The following is a 27,684-nucleotide window of genomic DNA, read 5'->3' as shown; positions in this document are numbered from 1 at the left end:
GAGACGATTCACGCCAGGCCTGGAGTCGCTGTGCGGTTGCCAGGTAACCAGCAGAGATTCCAGGAGGTTGCTAGTCCCTCGTTTTTAAACTTTGGGTTGTGTTAATCGGTTAGAGGTGCTGCCAGGTGGATTTTCTTTGACAAAATAAAACATACAGCTGCACATTTCCAGACTTTATGCTAAGCTAGGCTAGCTGGGAGTCAATCAAGGACCTGAGAACAGAGAAGATAAACTTTATTTTATTACATTTAGTAGAATTTTTCTATTTATGACGTGTTTGTACATAACGAGCATTTTACAAACGATTGGTTGTAGAAATTCCACATGACAAGAGTTTTGTTGTTAAATCAGAAAATATTCATTAAACATTTGTTGCTGACGGAAACACGTGAGGCGAGAGAGAAGCTAAAGAGCGGATGCTACATATTCAAACATCATTGTGTGCAGCAGAAACAGCTTAACATTCGTCTGGATTCGTGAGTTCATGATCGTAAAGAAGCAAAAGATTAAAACTTGAAGTCATTTTAACATGAAAGAAGAAAGAAATACATTCATAGAGATCGTTTCCTTCAGCACGTTCAGAATTTCAGCTTTTAAAGATTCATTTCTGTCAGAAAAGGTGTCTGAAAGAGTCAGCGAGCTTCATCATGAACAGAAACCGGCAAGAAAAAAACTCGTCACTGAAGAGTCGAAACTGAAAACACTCGTGTTTTTCATCTGTTAAAGACATGAAACAAAGAATCCTTCTATCTGAGGTCACGTGATCCGCTGGGGTTGTTGCCGCTGGACACCGTCGAGTACGTGACATCCTCCTCGGCCAATCCCGTCCCTCCTCGGCCTGAGGGGCGGGGCTTGGCTGCGAGCCTCAAACTGGAGTATTGCAAAGACTCGTCCTGCAGAGACAGAAAACGAGTTGCAATCAGGTTTATTACAGAGTTTTCACATACGAGGAAACGGTTCTTGTAAGTAAACAACAATAACCAGCAGGTCTGTGACAGTGACAGTGCTAAAGTCCACCTGGTTTCCTCCTCCCGCCTACTCACCTGCACACCTGCAGCCTGCGGTCTATAAACCCCGGTCCTTCACTCTACTCTTTGTACTACATTGAGCACACTTTCCGAGTTCTTTCATTTCCAGGTTTCGTTTATTGAACCTGACTGATCCCTGTCTCACCTGTGGACAGGGATCAGTGCACAACAGACCTGTGCAGGTCTGTTGTCTCCTGCCTTCCTGGTTTACCTGCTACGCTCTGATCCTCATTAGTCCTTTAGCGATTAGCAGTAAAAATGGTTTAGGTTTGCTGTTGGGTGAAATATTTCAGCTTTCAAGTAGAACAAGGACTGTTTCTGTGTTCGATATAAAATGAATCAGAGTTGATGCACGACGTCACATCTACTGACCTCTGACCCCTTCAGACTCCTGCTGCTTCTCATTGAACCACAGCAGCAAACAGCTGGTTTACCTGAAGAGAGAAGAACAGGTGACTGAAGATGAGGACGGTGTGACAACAAGACAACAAAAACAGCTGATTTCCTCCTCTAATCTGGTTGAAGGAGGATCAGGGTTCAACAGCATCTCACTGACTGAGTCCAGCACTGAATCTATTTATCAAATATAAATTATTTTTAAATATATGCAAATTCAGATTTCAGCATTTAAAGAAACACGAGATTACAAGACTGTCCTAATACTCTATATATGTTTCAGGTTGAGCTCATTTGAACTACTTTATATCATGTTGGCTTGTTTAATCTACAGCGATGCATCATATTCTATAAGATCACCATATGTTTGTAGCCCGTCTGTCCTGTGAGAACCTCGTATCTCAGAAAAACAGCCTGTTATCAGCTTTGTGACGATGCATTTTCAGCTGATCCAAGAGGCTTTTTAAACAGTTTTCTCAAGACATGAAGGAAAACTTCATCCTTCAGTTTATCAGAAACATTCAACATCAACACCAACTGGAGATACACGCTTTTCTATGGAATGAGACAGGAAGGAATCTTAAAAGTAACTGGTAACTAAAGCTGTCGAACAAATGTAATGGAGTAAAAAGTACAATATTTCCCTCTGTGAGTGGTGGAGGAGAAGGATGAAGTACAGCATTTAAGTAAATGTACTTCGTTACATTTCCCCAGCAGTCAGTAAACAGGGCAGTGAGCTGATCTGATCTGAGATCTGAAGAAACAGCTCAGCCCTCATTCCAGAGCCGCTGACTCACACTGGGGGAAAGTGAAAGTGAAAGTGGGGCGAGTCGTTCGAGCCGAAGCAGTCAGAGGAAACTGACCTCCTCAAAAAAACAACAGCTGCAAGCGCAGACAGGAGGAAGAGGAGCAGACTGCCTTCGTCTTCCTCGCAGCACCATGTCGGACCCTCGGCTGTGTCTGGAGGCTCTGTCGGCTCTGTCCGGCTGCAGCGTCGAGGCTACCACCGGAGCCTCGCTGCTCACCCCGCAGGACTTTGTCAACATCGTGGCCCTGAAGGAGTTTTACAAGCAGGAAGGGCTCAAAGAGCTGGAGTACCCCAGCTTAGGGACGTTATCCCTGCACGACATAGACGGCCAGGACCTGTACAGCTCCCCCCCGGCGCTGACCGAAGGCCCCAGCACCGCCGGGCCGGACAGCAGCCTCAGAACCACGCTGAAGATCAACCCCAAGGACTTCTTCCACCCGCGCTACGACTACGACTTCACCAACATAGAGGTGAGGTGTAGGTGTAGAATAATAGTAAAAACAAAGAATAAAGATCAATAACACGATCAAGTTTATACATTTGTACAGTAAGCAGAGTCCGGAAGCCCACAGGGGACAACACAGGTAACACTGCAGGTCACGTCTACAGGTGTGTTTCACCTCATGTTCCCAAAACAAACTGTGAATACAGGACAGTTCAGTCCTGGAAAGCACAGAGAGACTTTCTGTCCACTGTTCAGTCCAACAGGTTTTTTGGTGACGATGCCTCAGTTTTTGTACAGATGCCAAAAAAAAATATATATATATATATATATATATATATGAGAAATGTTTTTCTACAAAACATATTTTACACCTGACAAAAGAAGCCAAACATAAAAACATCAGTGGTTCATTTATTATGATTTAAAAAAAGAAATATCTCATCAAAGGATGAGTTAGAACCCAGAGAATATGGCGGACCAATCGATGCCTTCCTCTGGTGCGTGGTGGTCTTCACTACTTCATGTTGGCTTTGGGTCACTGATCAGGACTGATGCAGCAGATATTGTGATTAGCATGTAGCATGTTAGCATTTTGCTTTACTTGGCGCCAGCTCTGACCCTGTTTACCCCCTCTGTGCACCTCCAGGATGGTGACACCACGTTCTTGCGTGGGAATGAGCCCTACGTTCGTCCCTGTGGGTGGAACCGGGTCGCCCTGCAGGTCAAGGGGAGATATGACGGCGGGGACGGCTGGCTCGGGACGGGGAAGGACGCCTGGCCCGTGTCCTACAACGGACACAACATGGACGGCTCCCTCGGCATCATCCTGACCCGCAGAGACACCTCCGCCGACCAGCCGGAGTTTCTGGATGCCGCCGCCGCCTGTCTGGTCACCAAGGAGACGAGGGGCCGAGGCGTGTACTCCACGCCAGACATCAATATAGCAGAGGAGTACTGCAAGACGTTCACGTCCGAAGTGGACGGGAGGAAGTACAAAGTGGTTCTTCAGAATCGCATCAACCCAGAGAAGAGGGTGAAGTGTCAGAGAGAAGACATCTGGCTGGTCTACGTCCCCGAAGGCTGCAACGACGTCCAGACGAGGACCATCGTACAGGAGTCCATCCGACCGTACGGGCTGCTGCTGATGAAGGAGAGACGATACGACCAGAAGCATTTCTTCAAGGTTACCAGGAAAATACCTTCAACCTGAAGCTTTCTTCACTATTAACAAAGAACAAAGAAAAGAAATCTACAAAGGTGGTTTCACAGTCGCTCAGGTTGAGGTCCTGTGTGTTTGCTTTGCTTTTCCCCCTCAAACGCAGACTTTATCTAATCAATCTGTAAAGCCTGACAGCATTAATCAAAGCCGGTTCAGCTCTCTGCATCATGAGTTCAAATGTAAGAAAAGACTGTGGGAAAGAGAAAGCAAGACGGAAAGCTCAAGCTGGGCCTCCTGGAGGAGTCCCTGTGCAGGCCCTGTGCATCAGAGAGGTGGATCCATGCTGCCACCTAGTGGATCAAATGTGATGGTTTCCGTCTTTCTTTCCTGGAGGGAACGAATGAGTGATCTGTAGTGAATTGTGTGTATTTTCATTTAAAGACGAGAAGTATTTGATTTAAATTGCTACCTAGCGTTTTTTTTCCTTCACTGTTGCACGATATGATCAAACTGAACTGGACTGATGATCAATATCTGGTGAAATTAAGTGTTTCTTATTCCACTGGTGCAGATTTGAAGTCATCAAACCTGCTGAGCTGATTGATCTGATTTGATCTGATCTGATCTGATTGGATCTGATCTGATCTGATTGGATCATTACACCGTGGGAAGCATTATGAGATATGATGGCGCTCGGATGTTTATTGCAGTTGGCTGTAATTTTAAAGAATGTGTTTCTTTGTCTCACACACTGTCTGTGCTCCATGTATGACTGCATATTAATTAAATTTGTGAGGGATTAATTACTGACATCCACTCTTCCTGTTGTCCTCGTATCTCTGAAGGTTTATCACTTAATTTTAGTTAAATATTGAGCACAGATGCTGGTGTGTTCAAGCTCTTTAATGTGTGTGTGTGTGTGTGCCCAGTTCATGCATTATAAGCAGCTTTATACACACAGAAGACATGAAGACGAGAGTTTTCCTTCCTGTGACACACTGCAAACATCACAACCGACTTTAATCTGTTCTCATAGATTTTGATTTGGTCATTTCTTGCAGTGTTCTCAGGATGTGGTCAAACAACATGGTAAGAGTGACGGCAGACGTACTCAGGCTTTTTACTTCAGTGAAAGTAGAAATACGACAGCGTAGAAATATGTGTAACAGTACAAGCAAGCACAAACATCAAAATACACAAAGTACCAAACCTAAGAGTGTTCCTCATCCAGAAGGGCTGTTCCAGAGTCAGATATGTGATATTATCAGATATTATTAATGTTGCAGCGGGTAAAAGTGGAGCTACTGTGTATTCTGCTGGCTAAATTAATCTGCAATATTACATTAGTTTTATAATAATTTTAGCTGATTATAGTTTACGGAAATAATTAGAGTTGTTCAAATAACTTGGAATTGAATCTCAGATAAATGTCGTAGGGTGAAAACTATGATATTTGTAGTGTAGTACAAGTATGAAGCAACATAACAGGGATTTACTCAAGTAAAGTATCTCCCAAGTGTACTGAAGTACAGTACTTGAGTAGATGTACATGTTCTTTCCACCACTGGGTGCTGACACTGACATACACACACATATTCGTCCTGACCTTTATCTGCAGTGATACATGACCAACTTCTACCTGATCTTGACCTAAATTTAATTCTAATGAGTCTTAAACCCCAAACAACGTCACTGCTGAACCTTCAGTCCTCACAGAGATGGAAGTACAGGACACAAACACACAACCCACCACACACCTGAGCAGAGGCAGAACCCGACCACGGTGACGACACAGAGGACGAGCAACGCCAGAAGAACACAGATCCCCGGAACCCAGCATGGCTGCCTGGCCGGCTGCCCGTCGACACCTGGAAACAGACCGGAGGAACCGTCAGTCGACGGGTCATTAGGCTCGGCTGAACACTGAAAAAACATCTGACGGGTCTGAAACCAAGCGAAATGTTTTACATGAAGCTGAAGGCTGCTTTCATGCACCTGCAACCTGCTGCACATGACTGCTGTTCCTAAACTACAGTGGCCCTGAGGGTCAAAACACGGTACATTTTACAGGAAGTGAAATATCTCAACAGCTATTGGATGGATGGCCACGACATTCGTGGTTCCCAGAGGATGAATCCTCCTGACCTTTCCTGCAGAGGATGAATCCTCCTGACATTTCCTCTGGAACCATCATGAGACCAAATGTTCCCTGTTGTACTTTTGTTAATGACCAAAACTACCAGATATACTGCAGCTATACTGCATATATATTCAGTCCAAGTATAGAAAGAAGTGGCCTTCTTACCATTCACAGCCAGACGAACTCCTCTGTTGACACAAACATCTCCTGCACACCGTCCAGTGCAGAAATACAGTCCGGCGTCCCTCTCCTCCACCTCCAGGACCTCCAGAGCCAGCGAGCTGTTCTCCAGAGCCCCCCGACTGCTGATCCGGCGGGTGTCTGCGGCGTGAAAGTTCACCGTCTCCCCTCCAACTCTGGCTGACCTCACCGTCAGCAGAGGCAGCGGCTGGTCTGAGCGCAGGTGGTACCAGGTGACGTCCCCGCTGGATGTCAGGTTACAGGTGAGCGAGACGCTCTGCCCGGCCTGGACCACCAGGGCAGAGCGGAGAACAGGTGAGGCTGAAGACAGGTGACCTCCTGAAACACCTGAGGAGGGCAGGGCGCAGACAGGCGAGGAGGATGGTCAGATATGATGTGTGCAAAAGTGTGCGGACACCCCTCTCCATGTACCTCAGCTCCACCGAACTTACAAAGCAAAGAGAGGATCCATGTGAGACCTGCCATAAAAGCAGCAGCAGAGGACAGAGGAGCTCATTCAGTGGACAGAGACAGAGACATTAGTGGGAGGAAGTGAGCGGGGACTTTATTTTGACAGAGACCACCAGCGCGTCTCCACCGGAGCGCAGCCCTCAACATTTCCACAGATCCCGTTCATCAGAGCCGGATCTGAGCAGCCTGTTAGGTTTCATTTCACTCAGTTTCTCTGAGCGCGCCTAAACAGGAAATACTTCAAAATAAAAGCACCACAAAACGTCCCTGCCGGCCTCACGGGGAAAGAAACCCGGTTCTTTTTTCGTTTATTTGTTGGAACAAGTTGGTCAAATTATTATTTGTCATAAAACAGCATACACATGCATCACTAAAGGAGCTTTAAGAAACACAGTTAATTGCCGATGGGAGACTGCTGTGTTTAAAGTAAAAAGAAAGCTCTTTCCTTCACCCTTAATAATTCATATATATATATATATATACATATTTATTTGCAGAGGACGTTTCAAAATCTAGGCTTCACAAAAATCAACTTGTTAACAACAATACTGAGAAATGAATTAAAACATTAACTGGACCTGAATAAAACTGGTCAAACAAATTTCTGTAAATTAACGTAAAAATAATAGGAAGTTCTGCACAGTTTGTAGCCGGTCAATAACGTTTTGATTATCTTTTATTTCAAATATATATGTTACTAATGTGCCTTGACAATGTTTCATCCGTCAGTGTGGAATGGGGCGACATTTATTTTGGAATGTCACACAGGAAATCGAAACCTAAGGCTGCGCCTGGTAACGTGAACTCCCCTGAGCAACAACAGCACAGACACAACACTGAGCGGAGGAGTGAGGAGAGAGGAGAGAGGAGAGAACTGAGATTTCAATCAGCAGCATCATGAACACAGTCAGACAGACACGCTGGTAAGAAATATTACACTTTATTTTGAAACTAAAAAGTTCCGTCACTCAGAGCATGTACACCTGCTTTTATTTTTTTTAAATCATTTCTGTGTGCAGAATAATCACAAGCAGCGTGTTCACGCAGTCAGACAGTAGAGACGGTTACAGGCTGCAGGACTGAAAGTGTGCAGGATTAGAGGCAGAAGTCTCTCATGGTTCAGATTCACCTCTGCAGACAGGTGTGAACGTGTGGCTGCATGTTGGCGGCGGACCGTCAGAGTGTCAACATCCTGCAGCAGTTTCACTTCTGAGGAAACTCCAGAGAAACGAAACTCACCGACCAATGGAGGAGCAAAGCCAATTAAACTTTAAATCACAGCAGAACTATACAATCAACGGAAACATAGGCTAATATATATTTATTTAAAACATGAGTATATATATATTAGTCTATATTTCTAATCACGATGTATATCAACATATGCCCATTAAATGAATTAACAGTTTATCAGCCAGAAATCTGCTGTGAACTCGCCTCCTGCCTGCTTTAAGCTGCTGAATAATGATGGAAATTAAATGTTTTTAATGAAAAAAAAAGTCTTTTCATCTAGTTTTCCACATGTGTCGAAGAGAAAATGTTATTTTATCTTCTGTCCGTTAAACAGCGAGCTCGTCTGTTCGTGTTGCTGCTTCTTGTCCTCATGGATCTCTTGATTCTTTCAGGTTTCTCGCGCTCCTGCGCTGCCTCCTGGTTGGCACTGTGATTGGTGAGTAGCAGCACACACTCGCTCATTTCCAGTCCGGAGGTTTCGGGGCTGCTGCTCTGTCGTAGCTCTGCTGTGGTTTGAAACAGGTGTGAACTGCAGCGTTGTGTCCTCAGAAGCTGGATCTGTTGTTTAGTCTGAGCGCAGCTGCTCCGTCCTCCAGAAATCACCTAAATTCCTCCAGAGGTTTAACGAAGGCCACTGCCTTTGGCTCTTGGGTGGACATCGACGTCACTGGAAGTGAGGGCGTGGCGTCAATGAATTTTCAATATTTAAATAAAGGTTGAATGAAAAAAAGTGGGAATGAGAAGTTGTAGAATGCAGTAATGAATGTGGAGGAGTTAAAGGTACAATATTTCCTCTGAAAGGTGGTGGAGAAACATGACGCCTCTCTTCTTCCAGACTCCTCTTCCCCGTCCTCCATCGCCCGCTCCCGGTCCGTCATCTCCACGGTGGGGAACCAGGCGGTCCTGCCCTGCAACTGGAAGTCGCGCCTGGGGGAGGAGGCCCCGCCCACCTGCCACATCCAGTGGACGACCCCGGCCGACACCGTGTTCGAGCTGCGGGGGGAGCACAAGTGGCAGGCGGAGGAGTTCGAGGGCCGGGTGGAGGTTCCTGAGGAGAGCCTGGGGTCCGGGGACTGTTCCCTGATCATCAGTGACGTTCAGATCGGAGACGCGGGGCGATACGAAAGCTTCATGGTGGTGGACGGAGTGAAGTCCACAAAAACCAGGGTCTTCATCCAGAGCGTCAAGCTCTCTGTGTTTGGTCCGTTTTATCCTTTATCCTATTTCCTATGTTCTTCGTCTTCATCATTTCCTCGTTTAGATCCTTCGCTCCTTTTCCTTTCGTTTCTGTTTGTTGTTCTGGTTTTATGCCGACAGCTGAGACATCATGTTCCCATGCTGTCTGTCCGTCTGTCTGGATTCCAGTTTCCATCCTTCCTTCATTCTACCTTCAACCTGTTCTCGTATAATTTAATCTCCTTGTTTCCTCATTATTATTAATCTTTAACAATGTCGACATCATAACTCTGGACTGTTCTGATCTTGAATTCTGATGAATTTGTTTTTGTTTTCCCTCTCAGACCATAAATCCCTTCAGTCTCGAGGTCCAGGTGAGGACCTGGTTCTGGATCTCTACACCCAGCACTCTTTGAGAGTGGTCTTCCAGAGCAGGTGAGCTGCGTACCTACAAACAAACACCTTGTTCACCTCAAGTAGACGAACAAATAACAGTTTAAGCTCGCTTCCTTCTCTAATGTTCGGCTCGTCTCGTATTTTGTCTCCTCGCTGCTTTTTCCCCACAGATCCCAACCCCACCATCGTCTGGAAAAAAAGACTTTCCACTTTGTTCTGTTTTGTGTTGCTGTCATGAACACTGGCGTCTCTAGGGGGCGCTGGCGGACTTTAAGTCTTGTTTTTGTGCCTTTGCTCCACAGGAACAGCTCGCAGTGGTCAGACCTGTGGATGAGGGGCGATGAAGACAGCCACCGCCTTGAGAAACACCCCGAGAAAGAGCAGCTGACCGTGAAGAGGTTACACAGCTCAGACGAGGGAACGTATAAAGTTCTGGACGAGTACGGCCTCGCCGTCAGCACCGTGCAGCTCGCCGTGGAAGGTGAGAGGCCCGCGCTCGCCCACGCGGCGGTGGCGCCTGGCGAGACGGCCGCTGCGTCAGATCAGACGATCTTAGCTGCAAATTCAATGTGTTGTCTCGCCGCTCAACACGGAGACCCGTTCGGCGTCGAGTTAATCTGAAACCTGAAACGCAGGCTCTGCGTCACTCAGTGTCCCCGCCCACTGTGGCAGGTAATATGGCTTTAAATCAATGCCTCAAACCAGGAAGTGTTTCGTTGACGAGTTTCCTCTTCAGTTGTTCAACATTCGGCTGAAAACCGATGAAGAGCTTCATTAGTTTTCATCTCTGCAGCTGATTCCGCTCAGTCTCTGCCATACACCACCCCCACCTGCCCCACCCTCCTGCACACCTGTTCCTGCTTCCTCACTAAGCCACCACGGTGTTGTTCCTCACCTGAGCGTTTTACCTCACCTGTCTTCCCTCTGAAGAACTTGTACCTGTGCTTGTTTCACAGAAAGCTCCACAGCTCGCAGAGTCCACGTGGTTCTGGATCATCAGACACCAGCAGGTGAGAAAAGTGAAAGGAACCACACCTGAGGAAGATTTTACTGACCTGGAATAACCTTCTATCTCCATCCTCTGATGTCGTTCCAGGTGACGCTGCCAGAAGCAGCTGTTCAGCTCTTCTTCTCTTCTGGTCTCTTCTTGTCACGAGTTTACAAACTCTTCATCTCCTCTGAGGGTTTTTCCTTCACAGAAGAGCTGCAGCAGACTTCATGTTGACAGCTGCCCCGCACACTAAGACCAAACGTGATGAAACTTCCTCTTTGTCAGTCAGCGTCTCCGTGTTTCTGTCGCCTGAGTCGTGTTTCGGATGAACCAGTTCAGCCGCGTGTGGGATCGGATGTAAGTTAAGTACAGAATGAAGGTTTGAGTGAAGGACAGTTTGCAGTTTGTGTAAACATTTCTTTCCAAAGTGCATTGACCACATTCACATGGCGGCCATTTTCCTGTGATGTCACGCTCAGGGTGGGACATTCGGATGCTGTCATTAAAGGAAAATGTGCTGCTGCGTTCAAGTAGCCTCCCTACTTAAAATTCAGATGTGTTTTTCGAGGACCTGGTCTGTCAATAAAGTTGTTCTTCATACAAAGTGAGAGAGAACATGAACACCGGAGCCATGACATTATTAGCCTAGCTTAGCATAATGACTGGAAGCAGAGGGAAACAGCTAGCCTGGCTCTGTCCGAGGTTCAGAAATCCGACTACGTGGTACCAACTACTTAATTTAATGATACAATAGTGAAAACGTTTGTTTTTGTGTATGTTCAGGGAGATTTGTTGACTGAGAAAAATGTTACATAAATAACACATAACGAGCGGTTAGCGTAGCTCGTTCCTGTTCTATGAACAGATGCAGCGACCCGAGAAGCACCTCTGTCTCTGTCTTCACCCCAAATCTAAGATCAGTGGGACATATTGATGTGTGTTCAGTGGGAGCTGGTTTGAACAGTAAAAGTGAAAATACAAAGCTTGCTTTATGTCACTGAGATCCCTTCTGACTAATAAAATAGTATTTTTGCATATTCCATTAAATATTAAGGTGATTAGATTGTAATTAATCAGATTTCCTCTCTTCTAGACAGCTTCAGATTTATACAGATAAACTCTGATTACGACTGTCAGTGTGTTTTATTCTTAATGGGCCGGTTCATGTGATGTGATTGACTTTAAATACTCTGAATACGATCATTTTTCAGTTTAAACCACTATTCTTCTGTGTTTATTTGTACAAAGTGATTACATTTTAGTTATTTATTTGTATTCTCTCCACCTAAAAATCAAATAAAGAGATGAAGATATAACAAGCAACTACAATCATGTCGTGTTTCCATGATTCGTTGTTGAACTGTGAAGTCAGACTGGAATGACACTTTCACACAATAAACGCAGCACGATCGACTCAGTAGTTAAATAAAGAGCAAAGGCCACAATAACAGTAAGACTGAAGGAGTGACTCTTTAAAGGATCAGTCTGGTGATATTCTACTTTTTTCATCTCGTCAACAAACCTCACACCAGCAGCGAATGCTAACCACTAACTGCTAACAGTTCTGGGTCCTGATAAAGCTCCATTAAAACACATCAGTGAGCCTCACACACGTTCCTTCATCACCATGAACATTCGGATTCATCCGCCGCTGAAAATAGTCCCAAACAAAGGCTCTACTTCCTCCTGTTGGTCTGATAAAAAGCAGCTGTTGGAAAGGGTTCAGTGATGAAGATGAAACTTTACATTTGTGAGGAGTTTTTTTTAAGATTTACGTCCTCGGCAGGAACCAGTGAGCCGAGAGCCACAGACAGGAAGTCAGACAGGAATGAGAGGCGCACTGATGGTTTGATGAGAAGACAAACAGAATATCACCAGCTTCAACCTTTAATGATCAATCTCACCTGCTGAGGTTAACTGAAGCTGCTCACCAATAAAAAAAAAAAAAAAAACAAAACAGGAAACTTGTTTCAGGTAACGTGAAGTGAGCGAGTGCAGTGTTTCAAACCTCATACATGATTTCTTCTTCTGGATTAAATTAAACTAACAGTGTTTCATGATGAAGGTCACCTCAGAGCTCTTCGCTCCAGATCTTTTGTTGCTAAACTGGATTTCTGTTTTCATGTTTTCAAACAAAATGAACATTTTTACATTTTGTTGTAAAATTTGAAAGTAATAATCAGTGTTACGATCGGCCATTTAAAGTATTTACAGTCTGTGATTAATTCTCTCTGTGCTAGTTCTCAGTGTTAGTGGGGGGGTCTGCCATGATCTCTAACTGAGCTGGATGAAGCTTCTGCTGCTGGACATCAGCTGACCTCAGCTGGAGGGACGGGGGAGAAAACCGGAGGGACTCGACGCCTCCAGACCTCCGGGTGAAGCGGATGTTTTGACCGGCGGGGTTCCCCGCTGGTTAGAAGTTGGGTTTGTGCTTCTTCACCTCCACCATGAGGTGGTGCAGGTTTATGAGCTCCGAGCGGACGGCCAGGCTGCGGAACGTCGGCTGGTTCAGGATCTTGTGGAAGCCGTGGTAGTACTGGATCAGCTGGGTCAGAGCGCCCTGCAGCAGGGGGAGGAAGTGCTGCGTCATGACTCGCTACACCTCTCACTTCCTCTTCCTCACACTCACACATCAGTACGAACACATAACCACTGAAAGTGGGCTGAAAGCAGCGACACGACCGTCACATCCAGGTTTTTACCAACAATTCATTGATTAACCAAGCAGGAAGAAGGCGTCAACTTCCTGCCGCCTCACCTGAATGATGCTGGTTCCGTTTTTGAAGTTCGTGAAGGACCTCATGACGTCCTGACTCATCGCCTCAACCGACTGTTTCCACGTACTCGAAAAGCCCCGAACCAGCTGAGTGATACGAGCTGCGCACACACACACACGCACGCACGCACACACACACACACGGAGGAGAAGGAGAGGAGAAACAAAACTGCTCATTACTCCGTAAAACAAAACTGAGGCCAGAACTGAAAGAGTCCTGTTGGTCTGTTAACCACGCCGCGGTTTATCACATGTTCACGCCTGTGAGCGCACACACACATCACACACACATCACACACACATCACACACACATCACTGGCAGAAACCCTCTGGCCTCATCACAAACATTTAGCACATATTCAGATCTGGTTTTTCATCATTTTCGGTGTGTGTCATGCACATGGCATGAAGGGTGTGCAGCTGCTGTAATAAGTCTGTAATACACTGTAAACACAAAACAGTGTAACTGAGCACATTAAGGAAGAAATGTCCCCACAAAAGCTGCACTTTCTGATCGACGTCTATTCTATCAGGCTTTAATCTAGAGTCCTGGGTTGGGGTTAGAGCTTCAAGTGTCATTTTTTCCTCCAGTTTGGCACATAGAGTAAAGAAAATGAGGCATCCTGCTGCTGTGGAGAAGACCCAAACAGCCTCTGGCTTTGTTTTTAATGAACAGATTTAATAATATGAGCAGGACTGATGATGGTTCAAGCACTTAAAGTGGAAATAATATTATTTATACTATTTTATCACAGTCTCAAGGAGGGGACAGCACAGTTTGGTGATTTAGGTATTCATATATGTGACACTTGGTCAATAAAACAAACATTTAGAAAGAAAGAAGCAGGACAAACGATCTCCTCTCACCTTCCTCGTTCTTCAGTCGCTCCAGCTGCCCTTTCTCCATCAAAGCCTCGGCCTCCTTCACGAAGGCGATCATCCCTCCGAAGGGAGGAGACAGAATCTCTTCGATGAACTCCTGGACATCACATGAATACACAATGTAAGGTCCAGTGTGTCAGATTTATGAGGATCTATAGTTAGAAATATAAAACATATTATTCATAAAAATTTTTTCATTAGTGTCTCATCACCTGAAAGGAAGAATCCTTCTGTTGAATGAGCTCTTTATACGTACAGAGGAAGCAGCTCCTCTTCCACAGAGTCTGCCATGTTCCTACAGAACAGGTTCTGACTCCAATTCTGACAAAACTCTATATATTTCTTTACATTAAAATAAAAAGGGGAAGCTCCTCGGTGCCAAGGCACCGGGGGTGGATGAGATCCGCCCTGAGTACCTCAAGTCTCTGGATGTTGTGGGGCTGTCTTGGCTGACACGCCTCTGCAACATCGCGTGGCAGTTGGGGACAGTACCCTTGGACTGGCAGACCGGGGTGGTGGTCCCTCTATTTAAGAAGGGGGACCGGAGGGTGTGCTCCAACTATAGGGGGATCACACTTCTCAGCCTCCCTGGTAAAGTCTATTCCAGGGTGCTGGAGAGGAGAATTCGGCCGATAGTCGAACCTCGGACTCAGGAGGAACAATGCGGTTTTCGTCCTGGTCGTGGAACACTGGACCAGCTCTACACCCTCCGCAGGGTGCTTGAGGGTTCATGGGAGTTTGCCCAACCAGTGCACATGTGTTTTGTGGATTTGGAGAAGGCATACGACCGTGTCCCTCGTGGCATTCTGTGGGAGGTGCTTCGGGAGTATGGAGTCCGGGGCCCTTTTCTACGGGCCGTCCGGTCTCTGTATGACCGGAGCAGGAGCTTGGTTCGCATTGCCAGCAGTAAGTCAGACTTGTTCCCAGTGCATGTTGGACTCTCCGGCAGGGCTGCCCTCTGTCACCGGTTCTGTTCATTATTTTTATGGACAGAATTTCTAGGCACAGCCAAGGGCCGGAGGGAGTCTGGTTTGGGGACCACAGGATCTCATCTCTGCTTTTTGCGGATGATGTTGTCCTGTTGGCTTCTTCAAACCAGGACCTCCAGCATGTGTTGGGGCGGTTTGCAGCCGAGTGCGAAGCGGCTGGGATGAGAATCAGCACCTCCAAGTTCGAGGCCATGGTTCTCGACCGGAAAAGGGTGGCTTGTGCCCTCTGGGTTGGAGGAGAGATCCTGCCTCAAGTGGAGGAGTTCAAGTATCTTGGGGTCTTGTTCACGAGTGAGGGAAGGATGGAACGTGAGATTGACAGGCGGATCGGTGCGGCGGCTGCAGTAATGCGGTCGTTGTACCGGTCCGTCGTGGTGAAGAAGGAGCTGAGCCGAAAGGCAAAGCTCTCGATTTACCGGTCAATCTATGTTCCCACCCTCACCTACGGTCATGAACTTTGGGTCATGACCGAAAGAACAAGATCTCGGATACAAGCGGCTGAAATGAGTTTCCTCCGCAGGGTGGCGGGGCGCTCCCTTACAGATAGGGTGAGGAGCTCTGTCACTCGGGAGGAGCTCAGAGTAGAGCCGCTGCTCCTCCACGTCGAGAGGAGCCAGCTGAGGTGGCTCGGGCATCTTTACCGGATGCCTCCTGGACGCCTTCCTGGGAGGGTGTTCCGGGCATGTCCCACCGGGAAGAGGCCCCGGGGAAGACCCAGGACACGCTGGAGGGACTATGTCACTCGGCTGGCCTGGGAACGCCTCGGGGTCCTCCCAGAAGAGCTGGAGGACGTGTCTGGGGAGAGGGAAGTCTGGGCATCCCTGCTTAGACTGCTGCCCCCGCGACCCGGCCTCGGATAAGCGGAAGATAATGGATGGATGGATGGATAAAAAGGAGCGACGTGTGATGAAAGTTTTAAAGAAAATGATGCTGAGAGTTCTAAATGCTCCCAAAAAGATTTGAATGGCATCATTTTGTCTTTAATTCTGTTGCTCAAAGTTCTGCATGACTGATTGCAGCTACAATCTGACTGCAAAGCCAATTTCCAGAGTCAGTTCACGCTTTTAATACACCTGCACGTGTCAAAATAAAAGCTCTGAGCACAGAGGAGAAGGGAGTGTGACAGGGCGTCAGATCTCCCAGAATCCCTCAGTGGTGTTTACCTGCGTCCTGGCCAGGAGCAGCTGTTGGAAACCTTCCACCTCTTTACTGTCGTCTGCTGCCCTCTCCTGGACAAACAAGGCAAACACAGCCATCACGCACACATTTTAACAAATTAAGAATATTTGAATTTCCACAGGTTGGAGGAGGAAGATGAGAGGAAAAGAGCGTCTCAGGCAGGTATGATGACACCTGTGATCTAAGCATGATTTCCATATAATAACACATAACGAACAAAACCGCAGCTGAAGCTCACCATGAGGACACTGAGCATCATGTCGTAGTTGTTGATGAGGAAGATGAGCTGGTCTCTTCTGGAGGGAAACTCTGCCGCCATCTTTAGCACAAAGTTTTCCACCTCAACCTTAAAAAACAAATACTCAGATTCTAACAAGCTCAGTTTGTGAATGGGACACGTGACACGCTGCGATCATGTGGTTTTTCATTCTGGATCAGAAAATCACACGTTTTAGGACAAAATGCAGCCAATTTGGTTCCATAATTACTTTATCTTTGCGTACTGTGTGTGTGTGTGTGTTACCTGCAGCTGTCCCAGCAGTGCGTTGGTTCTCTCGTTGGGAAATGTCTGGTTGATGCTGACGATGGCTGACGAGAACTCTGCATAACGACGAGTGATCTGAAATCAGCAAACACACACACTCGTTTCAGTGAAGCACACAGCTGTCAGTCACATGAAGCGTGTGTGTGTGTGTGTGTGTGTGTGGTCGTACATAGTGCGGTCTGGTGTCCAGCACTCCCAGTTTCTGAGGGTCTGTGTTTCTGATGCTGTGGATGTTCATCTCCAGAATGAGCTCGAACCTCGGCCACAGCAGCTCCAGCACCGCCTCCCAGTACCTGACACACAGGTGAGCACACACAGGCCTCATTAACATCTTCATCGCCGTCTTCATCCAGTCCTTTAAAAACTCTGAGAGCTCAGGATACAGTTCAGGTGCGAGTGATTTCCATTAGAGAAGCTTTGTTGTGACTGGCTGAGTTCTGAGACATCAGCTGTAGGAACTACTTCCTTTTACCGAACCACGCCCACCAACCGTATCACTGCGCAGGAGGAATTTTGGGGTGAACTGTCCCTTTAAGAATGTGTCCGCTCAGACAAAACTAAACACAAACACTTTTTAACAGGAACAAAATGTTTTCATTGCAGCGGTGGGACACTGACTTGTCCAGAGCTGGGATGTTCCTCTTGGCAGTGATGGCTCTGAACCTGAGGATGATGTGGATGCACAGGAAGACGGCAATGCTGTCGTAGCAGTCGGACACATACGTGGACATGCTCTTCTGTGGAGACGGAGGAGACAACGGGACACCAAAACGTTTAGGAAGTCCTGCACAGACAATCTCTGCAGTTATGCTGCAGATACTCAAGATTAAATAAGGAATCCTCTGTGCTGTATCAATGCACTGCATGTGGATCACGTGGCTTATTATCCTAACCCTTAATCATGCTAACCCATGTGAATGAATGCAACCTTTAAAACACAGAACAGAAGTTGTGTCGGTACCAGGAACATGCTGAGAGTTTTTCCCATGATGCTGTTGAAGAGGTCGAGGGCCGAGTTTCCCGCCACCATGAAGAAGTCGGACAGGAAGAGGAACTCTCTGCAGCCGTTGTCCAGCAGAGCGTAGTGCTGACTGCGAAACAGCGTCTCGTAGGGATACTGAGACAGAGAGGAACACAAGCGTCACAGTCTGAAGAGTCTCCTTTCATTCCAGGTTTGAAATATATGTCTCATGAGGTGTCAGCGCTGCTCATCACGCTGGAGGAAGAGCGATCACATGATCGATGAAGCTGCACATGTAGCTTTTAAATTATGTTCACATCTTCATCATGGCTGCCAGAGGTTTCTGTTTTTAGATTTAATGATTTTTATAGCACAGTCGATCACAGCAGGATCGTGTCCATCTGACAGCTGCCTCAGGTAGCCCCTGCAGGTAGCCTCTGCAGGTAACCTCTGCAGGTAGCCTCTGCAGGTAGGTAGATAGGTAGATAGATAGATAGATACTTTATTTATATAGCCTCTGCAGGTAGCCTCTGCTGGTAGCCTCTGCAGGTAATCCCTGCAGGTAATCCCTGCAGGTAGCCCCTGCAGGTAGCCCCTGCAGGTAATCCCTGCAGGTAGCCCCTGCAGGTAGCCCCTGCAGGTAATCCCTGCAGGTAGCCCCTGCAGGTAGCCCCTGCAGGTAATCCCTGCAGGTAGCCCCTGCAGGTAGCCCCTGCAGAGGCTACCTGCAGGTAGCCCCTGCAGGGATTACCTGCAGGTAGCCCCTGCAGGTAGCCTCTGCAGGTAGCCCCTGCAGGATCATCCTGTTCCAGCACCTGACAGCGTAACATCACCTGCTGTGGTATCATCCTGTCTAATATCTGACTGTCACATGAATGTCTCTCATATTAGTGATGGACCGCTTTGCTCAGAAAATGTTTTTTAGCATCTCTTTCACATCAGAACTTGAACCGGTTCCTCAGGATACAGTTAAAAATCAAGAAGTGATTTTTCTACAATGAGAACTTGAGAAGGTCGACTTCTCGGCCTCGCTGTGTTGCGTTTATGAATGTTTGTGGCGTCTCACCCTGCTGTCTCCTCTCTGGGCCGTATGTGGGACCAGGATCGGCCCCTCCAGCTCAGCAGGACTCAGGATGGCCCCCCTCTGGCCCAGAGTGAAGATGGTGTTCCTGCTCTTCAGAGACGGTTTGGAGAAGAAACCTGCAGCGGGGAGTCAAGGAGCCTCACGTCCAGTTTGTGTTGGCTGGCAGGTCAGTTGAGCTGCACGGTGGCGTAAACGACCTGAAGGTTCAAAAGTTTCTCCCAAAGCAAATTATGGCTCACTCCAAGCTCACCCCCCCTGCACGCACACACACACACACGCATGCACACACAGTTTAAAGGATATCTTTCTTGGCTGTGTCTTCCACTCCCATCAGGTCGTCCTTGTCTGCCACCTCCTCGTACTGCAGACGGGACACACAGAGATCAGCTCACATGGAAACACACATTTTGGACGTTTGTGAACAAGAAAGAGAGGTCTCCGGTGTGAATCCACTGACCTGCACTTTGAGCAGCCTGCCGCTGTACGACTTGAAGTAACTGTAGTAAATCTTGCTCATTGTGTCCACGTACTCGTCTCTGATCTCCTTCGCGACCGTTCTCTCGTTGGCCAAAAGGAACTGATAGAAAAATCTGAGCAGGAGGAAACAAAGGGCAGAAGAACGACGTTTCTGAGCTTCAAGAAATAAATATGAGTACAATGAATACTGCAGCTGAATAACAGAAACTTTAAAAATATGTTTCTGTAGAGACTCGAAGGAAAGCTAAACACAAACAAAGCCTGACGCAGCCTCACCTGTACTTCAGCAGCGTGTTCTGTGGGATCTGGTAGTTGGTCATCGGCTTCCTGAAGGAGTAGATCTTCTGAAGGATGAACTCTCGGATCTTTGACACCGCCTGGAGTGAGTCACAAATATTAAAACAGATTCGTGACAGTGAAATACGGGATAAGGTTCACGTTCCACAACTGCTACGGAGAATCTGTGTTTGCATTACTTTTATTTAGAGATGCAACAATTAGTTGATTAATTGATCAACAGAAGACTAATCGGCAAGTTTTCATCCAAACACACAGAAACATCAGAGAAGCCAAAGAAAATCCATCCACCACAGAGAAGACTGAGATAAACAGCTGGTGGAGATAAATGTGAGGATTTGCTTTTTTCTTAGTTTTACAAAGCAGTAAATGAAATATTTCTGAGTTTTGGACAGTTGGACAACAGAAGACATCTGATGAAGTCACTTTGGATATCGTGATAGACATTTGATTGAGAGGATAATCAGGGAACTAATAGCAATGATAAAACTGGTTATTTTGAGGCTGAATTAATCTAAATAATGTGTAAAGCTCTTCCCTCTCTGTCCCTTCCTGTCTGTCTGTCTGTGTCTCACCTTGAGTTTGAGGCGGTCGACGATGTCCTGGATGTCGGAGCAGGCCAGCGTCTCTCTGAAGCTCAGCTCTTTGGCAAAGTTGATCTTGTTGTTGAGTTCGTGGAGCTGCTCCAGAAACTCCTGCTCCGTCACCGGGCTGTCCAGGATGGTGCTGCAACGACACGGACGGCGTCAGACAAACGATCTTCAGTAAGTTTACCCGTCGCCGCCCCCCTCCCCGTCACACTCACGAGATCATGGCTCCGGGCACCACCAGCTCGTCCACCAGCTGGCTGAGGTGGCTGCGCACCGCCTGCCTGTTCTTCAGCCGGACGTTCATGCTGACCGACTGCTGCTGCAGGGTCTGGATCTCGCTGCTGATGGAGGACAGGTCGCTCTGGAAGCCGCTCAGCATGCCCTCCATCCGCTGAAGGAACGAGAGGACAGACAGAAAACGACTGTCGGGTTAAAGAGGAGCACGTGGCTGCAGAACATCATGCAGTGGGATCAGGATGGCGGCGCCTCGTCTTACCTCCAGTATGGAGTCACAGGCGGTGATCTGGTTGTGCAGGAGAGCGATGTTCTGACTCTCTTTGATGTCTGACAGATGAACAGTCAGGAAAAACAACAGAGGATCATCTGGGTTTCATTTCAAACTCCTCCCAAAACACTTAAGAAAATAAAACCTGATTCAAATAAAAATCTAAATGAGCCACAACTTCACATAATGAGAAGTTGAACGTGTGCTGCCATCGTTGCATTTAAAGACTTCAACGGGAACTTTTTTAAAAAGATCCCTGGTATTTTTTCCTTTCGGTATCAGCTAATTGAAATAAAATTATTTTTTGTATGTGTTGGATTCTGCAGGTATAAAATATGTTGGATTGCTTTTTCGAGCTTGAGGCGACACATTCTTAATAAAACAGGACGGACGCATAAATCTGAAAAACCTGGATGGTCAGGCAGATGCTGGGTCTGGATCCACTGGACTGATAGCAATTTCCTTTTTAGCGTCACAGTTTGTCTCAATCAAACCTACATAGAAACAGATCCTCCCACTCAGAGGACACAGTTCTTCTATGAGACAAGTCTCATTCTGCAGAAAAGCTAAAAACTGAAAATAAACAATAAAAACATCTGATGCAAAAAACATTTTGAGCCAAATAAAAGAAAGTAGGGAAACCTGTTTGTGCTTCACAGGAACTTCACAAGTTCACTGTGGTGACATCATGACACTCAAACGGTGACCTGGAAGGATACAGTCTTTGATGGAGGCCTGTTCAATCCGCTGCAGCTCTGACTCCACCTGTTTGGAGTACTGACGGAGGTCAACGCCCTAAAAACAGAAACACCTCTGTCACTACATCTATAACAGACTGACTCTCTGTTGGCTCGACACAGTTTTGACTTCTAAGAATTTTTTTGGTTTCATGAACTCAAGAAGGTGGAGTTACAGTATTTTCTCACGCAGTCTCATGAAAACTGGATTTAATCTGTTTTTAGTTAACAAGATAATAAAGAGAGTGGCGGCAGGTAGATTATATGATTCAGCAACAGGTGCTGAGCGTGTGAACTCGTGTTATACAGGCAGCAGCAGGCAGCCATGACGGGTAATATTCAGCTTTCATCACCCTGTCAGACGTCCAACCTGCCGGGTCGAACATTACTGTCGCCATATTCTCACCGTTTTCAGCGCCTCCTTCACGAGGTCATCCTCCAGATTGGCCTGGATGTGAACTGCAGGAGACAGAGAGGAACAGCATTCATGACATATTTAACATCCGACAGATGGTCCGTACCCGACTTAATGACAAATGCTGCCTTACTGTCCACTTCATCCAAGATGAACTCATCAGTGGTGAGGTCCAGTTCTCCGAGGTTGAGGTTAGCGACGTCGCCGTCAGTCTTCTAGAAAAAACAGGCACAGGAACATAATTATTTCAATTTATCTTAAGGGGTAGGTCTATCTTTAATAAACGTGAGTAAAGGATGTTTAGAGCTGAAACCAATGATCCAGTAATGACTGATTAATCGATCGTTTAGTCAATAAGATGTCAGTATATAGGGACAAAATATCCAGGTAATGTCTTCAAATGTCTTGTTATGTCTGATTATAAGATAAAACGAGACAATGTCTGATATTTTTGCTTGATGAATAACTTGCTGATTAATTGATAAAATTGCTGTCGACTAATTGTCTGACTTGCTAGCTAATTGATGAGACACCTAATGTTTCAACACAAACTCAGTGACGTTAAAACTTTGTTGCCACAGGATGCATGCAGGAAATCATCGAGCTTCAGTGTTTTGACAGGATGCTAACAGCTACATTAGCTTCAAGCAACATTAATATACCTTGTTAAAATACACAATTTGGCAGGATCCTGTCTACTATCATAACTTTTTGATTCATATAATAGCTGCTCATCTAGAAACATACACTTGAATCAGCTGAATCTAACGTTCAGTGATAATGCCTCTTCTTATGAATGCAAACTGGATATGGGAATATTAAGGCGCACACGCCGTTGAATATATCAGTTTTTGCACAACAACCGATTCAAATCAAAGGAATCAAATGTCACCTCGTCTTGTAAATACGCCATGGCGATTTCTGTCGGGTTTCCAGCTGTGTTTACATCGGGACCAGCTCCAACAGCAGCTGCTGCTCCCTCCGCCATTGCGGCGAATTTATGCTAACGTCAAAAAACTACAAATGTGAAGTACCGCCTCGTCGTTCAGAAAACGAAAAAGCGCTCTTGTGTTTATGAACGGCTCAAAATATTAATTCATACGATTAACTATGATGAAACGAATAAACATAAGCAAAAAACATCCAGTCAGTTAGCGTTTATTTCGTGTGACTACGCTGACATCGCTACCTATTTGTGTCATTTAAACCGGTGTTTAATTTTCCCATCGGACAGATTAGAAGTGATGGACTGACTTCCGTTTGCCGGCAGGGTCAAACTCTCGCGAGATAATTGCGACTTCCTCTTCGCACGGAACCTACTTCCAAGATGGTGAGTACATTTTCTAACAACCAAGAGTAGATTTGAAATCTACAATCATCTAGCGTTATTCTCACTTGTCTATCACATTGATACCTGTGGTGAATCTAATACATCGTGTGCGAGCGGAGTGGTGTTGAATTTTTGGCACAGTAGTTGCAGAAATTGACATTAACGCAGTTTACTTTCAACGCTGAACTGAGGCGTTTGGAGTGATCGTAGCTAGCGCGAATGAGTGAGTCCGATTTGTGTTCTGTCTGCTTCCTAAAGATCTTTTGTTTATTCCCGGTTTAAATCAGAAGCGCTGTCCGGTTACGGTTCGTTTTTCACGTTGCCCGCGTTGTTTAAAGGTTGAAAACATTCATAATTGAAGGCGGTTAGCTGTAAAGACTAACTAGCCCTGAACTCTTCCAGTGACAAGGTGTTAGCATGTCGGTATTATCACGTTGGGAGGCGAAGTGTCTGCTACACCAGTGTAATTGCACGGTAGCAGCACCAGTTGAAGTGCTGAATTGCCTTGGTTCTGGGGTTAGTGAGGTCCATTGGTCCTCGTTGTTTTGGAGGTTTTGTAGATTTCTAAAAGCTGACCAGAGCTGCTCTTGTGGCTGTGGAGCCAAAACTGTTAGCTCTGTTAGCTGCAGGTGATCAGAGACCACACACTGAACCCAGAGGCCAGCACTATTTGTCCCACATTAACTTCTGATGAGACACAAACCCTTTAAGAGGGAGGGAGATTAATGCTAAAAATAGAGTCATATAGCTTTAAACGTTGGAAATGTGGATAATTAATTTGTGCTCAATTGTGGCTTTACAGATGTTGGCACTCTGCAGCAGCAGTATGTGTTCCTTGTTATGAAGTTCATCATTTCAGTTTAAATTCTAATGTGTGGTCAGTGTGCAGTTGTTAAGCATCAGTTTTCAGCAGTCTTTGAAGAGAAACAAACTACGAGTGACAAATAATAATCACCCATGATAGTAGCAACTCATCAACAAGACTATTATTCTCACAATGGAGAAATTCACTGTAACAGAAGCTCAAAACAGAGGGGGGGTCACTACTGATCCAGTAACAGCGAGCGATAGCAGTGCTGATTGTGATTAACGTGCATGTTCTGTGTTTTCAGTCTCTGGTCATCCCTGAGAAGTTCCAGCACATTCTTCGTGTTCTCAACACGAACATCGATGGTAGGAGGAAGATCGCCTTCGCCATCACTGCCATCAAGGTACGGTTCTCTGAATTAAACTCATGTGATGCCACTTACAGCTTCATCCTTTGAGTTTTCAGACGGACTCATTTGCGGAACTGAAGCATGAATGTATTTTTGCAGGTCATTGATTTGTGAGGTTGCCGGTTTCTGATGTGTTTTCTGAGGGCTTATTTTGCACATTAGACATTCATCCCATGTATTGGGTGTACGATGATACTGACACCCCTGTCTGTCTCTTGTCTCAGGGTGTTGGCAGGCGTTATGCCCATGTTGTCCTGAGGAAGGCCGACATCGACCTCAACAAGAGGGCTGGAGAGCTGACTGATGAGGAGGTGAGGAGTCCTGGTGTCTGCAGAGGGTCCGAATGATAAATCTCCAACCACGGATGCGTTTTAGCAGACAAATACCTGAAGGAAGCTGCTGTGTTGTATGAGGGGAAAATGGGGAATCTTCAGTGGAATTTATGCACAGTGATCTTCTCATGGGAGAGTTTCTTTTTCCCCTCTATGACTTTATCACCTTTGCTGTGAAGACATGTTGCTGCTTTTGTTGCTCTGGAGCCCAGCTGACATCACTTGATCAAAACTTTAACAACCACTTAAAGTATAAAAACTGTGCCAAGATAGTGTTCTTGTCAAAGTCTTATTCTCTATCTCCATATTAAAGCGTAAAGCAGACAGACTGAATGCTTATTTGAGAGTGCTGTTCGGTGAGATGTTAAAATTGGCCCAACAGCCGGCGATCGCTGATGTATTTATGCAGGTGTGTGCGCGACACATTGTACTGCTGAGTCATCTCTCTGAACGAGTCTGTCGCTGCTCCACAGCCCTCACTCATTCTGGATGCAGACCATCACATTAGAAAAATGAAATGACACGAATTGAGCCTCCTGGTTTTCATTTTGGTGCATTTTATTCATTTTCCAGTGATTTGACAGCCGTGTTTGTTTTTCAGGTTGAGCGTGTGGTGACCATCATGCAGAATCCTCGCCAGTACAAAATCCCAGACTGGTTCCTCAACAGGCAGAAGGACGTCAAGGACGGCAAATACAGCCAGGTAGGTGACCCCCGGCCCAGGCCTCGTTGTGGATCTAGTTTTGTCAGTTGGACGTCAGTCATTGTGTGTTGAGCCTGCGTCACTCATAGCTGCTGATGAGGAAGCGATGTTTACTGGAAAATAGCCAACTTTTAGTTGAGGGTAGTGTATCCCAAATTATCACAGGCCACCCCAAACTATGATACTCACCCAGTCAGATACAAAGAAGGCGCCCAGTCTGCAACACTGGAGACTCTTTAAAGAGACGACAGAAGCTTCACTTTGAATTCAGTCTGTCATGTTTATACAGCGTTACACTGCTGCTGAGTTTAATCTCAGTCAAACATCTTGATGATGCTCAGTCTGTACGGTGAGTGCTGATGACATGTTTACTGTGATATCATGAGTTGTTAGTGGTTGAGCACAGATTCATTGATGCAGAGCAGCAGGTTTGAAAAGGCCCTGCAGGAATGTGGTTCTGGGCACAATGTCTGTCAGAGGAGAATAAACTAACACAAAGCAAAATAAACAGACGAGAAATAAAGTAGAAATGTCACCTGCGTTCGTTCAGGCCAATTGAACTTTAACGTCATTAGACTTGTAGCTTTAAACAGGTTTCAGTCACGAGTCCAAACATTTAGAAGGCATTACATTGTTCCGCCACTTGTTGCGCAGCTGCACTTACACACTTGTGTTTTCGTTGGCGTGAAATGACAAACCTCTGGACTGTTGCTGTGTCTCGTTTCAGGTCCTCGCTAACGGTCTGGACAACAAGCTGAGAGAAGATCTGGAGAGGCTGAAGAAGATCAGGGCTCACCGTGGTCTCAGGCACTTCTGGGGGTAAGAGATCTGATCCGGTCTGCCTCATGTTGGACGTTTAAGTCTCTGCATCGATTCGTCCTCTTTGCTCTTACTGTTAAATCATCTTTCACACGTTTTAGTTTCCTTTTTCTAATCGTAGAAACACGTTTCTGGAACTTATAATGTCAGCTGCAATTTAAGATGCAGCCGATCGCAAAATCCATTCAGTCAAAGCGTTTGACGAGTACAGAGTCGTCCTGCAGCGCTGCAGCTTCCTGTGAGCTGAAGTGTCTGTTTCTTCTAAACGTGAAGCTGTTGTGCAGCTGCTCAGTCTGCATGTCAGTGAGAGCAGAGATAACCTCACTTTTCGGGGTGGATGGAGGAGATTCGGTGCAGAGAGAGCCTGTCCTGGAAAAACACTTGAATCTGAAGCCACACTGTGTGGTGGGTTTCCTCAACGCGGAAGCAGCTTTTAGTAACGGTTTCATTCTTTTGGGATATCAGTTCCTGCTGTGATACACGCACAAAATTGATCAAATCAGGCAGTCGTCGTCATGGTTAGTGACGTCTATCGATCAATTTAAGAAGAAATTACATCAAACAGCTGACAGAGCAGTGATTTCTGCAGCCAGGGAGGGACTGACCACAGACATTGATTGGTGTTTGCAGTAGCCAATAGCATGTGAGAAGTATGAGTAGTGGTCAGCGCTCACCTCAGGTGGCGTCACAACAGTTTCCAGAAAATGACAAACTCTTAGATGCCATTTAAAAATACCTTTTTGTCATTGCTGGGGCAGATTCTGGTGTGCAGGTGATTTTCACTTTTCAGCTTCACGGCAACGTTAAACATTTTCACAGTTTGCACTTATTTAACTCTTGATCTCTTTTCCTTTCCCTTCCAGTCTGCGTGTGCGTGGTCAGCACACAAAGACCACCGGCCGTCGTGGTCGCACCGTCGGTGTGTCCAAGAAGAAGTAAACTCCCCTGCTTCCCTTTGTTTCAATAAAACGCCACAGTTGACAAAAACCCTGTCCTGGTGTGCTCTTTCACTCTTTGTAGGTTTTGGTGTGAGTTCATAAGACGCTGGTGAAGGTAAACATCTTTATTTCATGGTTTTATTTCCAGACAGTCGTGTTTGAAAGCGCACTCTGCTGATTCAATGTTACAGAAGAGACAGAAAAATCAAAACCGCAGTTAGCCAGAACCACTGGATCCTACATTTCCCATAGTGCAACAGTAAGTGTCTCTCATACAGCCCTCCCGTCCTCTCAACCTCATATGAATCTCAGCACAGAAGTAAAAAATGGCGTCAGACCTCAGAGTCTTCAGTCTACAGTCTGGAGTCTCCAGAAAATCACAGCAGCTTCACTCCTGAATCCTGCAGCTTGAGGTTTCCACTCAGGTCCAGTTCTGTCAGATGGGAGGGGTTGGACTTCAGAGCTGGTCAAACTCAGCAGCTGCT

The 27,684-nt window shown here is 46.2% G+C and overlaps 5 protein-coding genes and 1 long non-coding RNA gene across 8 annotated transcripts; 4 read left to right on the top strand and 2 right to left on the bottom strand.

Moving 5' to 3' along the window:
* Positions 1–224: 224 nt before the first annotated feature.
* LOC121619638 lies at positions 225–6,785 on the bottom strand. Its single transcript, XM_041955476.1, has 5 exons — positions 6,609–6,785; positions 6,142–6,504; positions 5,594–5,704; positions 1,401–1,462; positions 225–893 (listed from the first exon to the last, which is right to left on the bottom strand). Exons 1-5 carry the CDS (start codon positions 6,640–6,642, stop codon positions 747–749), a joined length of 717 nt encoding a protein of 238 aa, XP_041811410.1. The 5' UTR covers positions 6,643–6,785; the 3' UTR covers positions 225–746.
* Positions 1,943–4,646, top strand: LOC121619637. The gene is made up of 2 exons (XM_041955475.1): positions 1,943–2,702; positions 3,324–4,646. Exons 1-2 carry the CDS (start codon positions 2,364–2,366, stop codon positions 3,885–3,887), a joined length of 903 nt encoding a protein of 300 aa, XP_041811409.1. The 5' UTR covers positions 1,943–2,363; the 3' UTR covers positions 3,888–4,646.
* Positions 6,786–7,421: 636 nt separating the features above from the next.
* lgals17 (galectin 17) lies at positions 7,422–11,746 on the top strand. 2 transcript variants are annotated; one of them, XM_041955082.1, is made up of 7 exons: positions 7,422–7,550; positions 8,253–8,296; positions 8,696–9,061; positions 9,381–9,471; positions 9,603–9,913; positions 10,389–10,442; positions 10,529–11,746. In XM_041955082.1, exons 1-7 carry the CDS (start codon positions 7,525–7,527, stop codon positions 10,612–10,614), a joined length of 978 nt encoding a protein of 325 aa, XP_041811016.1. In that variant the 5' UTR covers positions 7,422–7,524; the 3' UTR covers positions 10,615–11,746. The 2 variants fall into 2 exon arrangements, with proteins under 2 accessions (XP_041811016.1, XP_041811017.1); XM_041955083.1 differs by having other exon boundaries at positions 7,429–7,550; positions 9,735–9,913.
* On the bottom strand, positions 11,400–23,050 carry vps52 (VPS52 subunit of GARP complex). Of its 2 annotated transcripts, none has more exons than XM_041955080.1 (20): positions 22,753–23,050; positions 21,994–22,075; positions 21,852–21,904; positions 21,428–21,503; positions 20,700–20,767; positions 20,419–20,594; positions 20,189–20,339; positions 19,593–19,693; positions 19,297–19,429; positions 19,143–19,200; positions 18,822–18,955; positions 17,756–17,911; positions 17,413–17,531; positions 16,964–17,087; positions 16,774–16,869; positions 16,489–16,596; positions 16,235–16,300; positions 14,068–14,179; positions 13,182–13,300; positions 11,400–12,983 (listed from the first exon to the last, which is right to left on the bottom strand). In XM_041955080.1, exons 1-20 carry the CDS (start codon positions 22,846–22,848, stop codon positions 12,837–12,839), a joined length of 2,175 nt encoding a protein of 724 aa, XP_041811014.1. In that variant the 5' UTR covers positions 22,849–23,050; the 3' UTR covers positions 11,400–12,836. The 2 variants fall into 2 exon arrangements, with proteins under 2 accessions (XP_041811014.1, XP_041811015.1); XM_041955081.1 differs by having other exon boundaries at positions 21,994–22,072.
* LOC121619397 lies at positions 19,366–20,912 on the top strand. The gene is made up of 3 exons (XR_006007527.1): positions 19,366–19,698; positions 19,872–19,943; positions 20,195–20,912. It is a non-coding gene; the product is annotated as an uncharacterized LOC121619397 (long non-coding RNA).
* Positions 23,051–23,135: 85 nt separating the features above from the next.
* On the top strand, positions 23,136–27,248 carry rps18 (ribosomal protein S18). Its single transcript, XM_041955469.1, has 6 exons — positions 23,136–23,190; positions 24,303–24,401; positions 24,632–24,718; positions 25,341–25,442; positions 26,170–26,261; positions 27,125–27,248. Exons 1-6 carry the CDS (start codon positions 23,188–23,190, stop codon positions 27,198–27,200), a joined length of 459 nt encoding a protein of 152 aa, XP_041811403.1. The 5' UTR covers positions 23,136–23,187; the 3' UTR covers positions 27,201–27,248.
* The last annotated feature ends 436 nt before the right edge of the window (positions 27,249–27,684 follow it).

This window comes from Chelmon rostratus, chromosome 16 (genome assembly GCF_017976325.1).
Source record: "Chelmon rostratus isolate fCheRos1 chromosome 16, fCheRos1.pri, whole genome shotgun sequence".
NCBI lineage: Eukaryota > Metazoa > Chordata > Actinopteri > Chaetodontiformes > Chaetodontidae > Chelmon > Chelmon rostratus.
This window is presented reverse-complemented; position numbering and strand designations above follow the sequence as displayed.

Excerpts from the sequence above, each read along its gene's own strand:
- lgals17 (XM_041955082.1), top strand. The coding sequence starts at position 7,525 with ATGAACACAGTCAGACAGACACGCTG. Across the intron at positions 7,551-8,252 it reads ACAGTCAGACAGACACGCTG|GTTTCTCGCGCTCCTGCGCT; the intron begins GTAAGAAATATT and ends TGATTCTTTCAG. Across the intron at positions 9,914-10,388 it reads CGTGCAGCTCGCCGTGGAAG|AAAGCTCCACAGCTCGCAGA; the intron begins GTGAGAGGCCCG and ends CTTGTTTCACAG.
- vps52 (XM_041955080.1), bottom strand. The coding sequence starts at position 22,848 with ATGGCGGAGGGAGCAGCAGCTGCTGTTGGAGCTGGTCCCGATGTAAAC. Across the intron at positions 21,504-21,851 it reads TGAAGGAGGCGCTGAAAACG|GGCGTTGACCTCCGTCAGTA; the intron begins GTGAGAATATGG and ends TTCTGTTTTTAG. Across the intron at positions 16,597-16,773 it reads CACTGCTGGGACAGCTGCAG|GTTGAGGTGGAAAACTTTGT; the intron begins GTAACACACACA and ends TTGTTTTTTAAG.
- LOC121619638 (XM_041955476.1), bottom strand. The coding sequence starts at position 6,642 with ATGGCAGGTCTCACATGGATCCTCTCTTTGCTTT. Across the intron at positions 6,505-6,608 it reads ATGGATCCTCTCTTTGCTTT|GTGTTTCAGGAGGTCACCTG; the intron begins GTAAGTTCGGTG and ends TGCCCTCCTCAG. Across the intron at positions 1,463-5,593 it reads CGGGTTCTGCCTCTGCTCAG|GTAAACCAGCTGTTTGCTGC; the intron begins GTGTGTGGTGGG and ends TTCTCTCTTCAG.
- LOC121619637 (XM_041955475.1), top strand. The coding sequence starts at position 2,364 with ATGTCGGACCCTCGGCTGTGTCTGGAGGCTCTGTCGGCTCTGTCCGGC. Across the intron at positions 2,703-3,323 it reads ACGACTTCACCAACATAGAG|GATGGTGACACCACGTTCTT; the intron begins GTGAGGTGTAGG and ends GTGCACCTCCAG.
- rps18 (XM_041955469.1), top strand. Across the intron at positions 24,402-24,631 it reads TCGCCATCACTGCCATCAAG|GGTGTTGGCAGGCGTTATGC; the intron begins GTACGGTTCTCT and ends CTCTTGTCTCAG. Across the intron at positions 25,443-26,169 it reads AGGACGGCAAATACAGCCAG|GTCCTCGCTAACGGTCTGGA; the intron begins GTAGGTGACCCC and ends GTCTCGTTTCAG.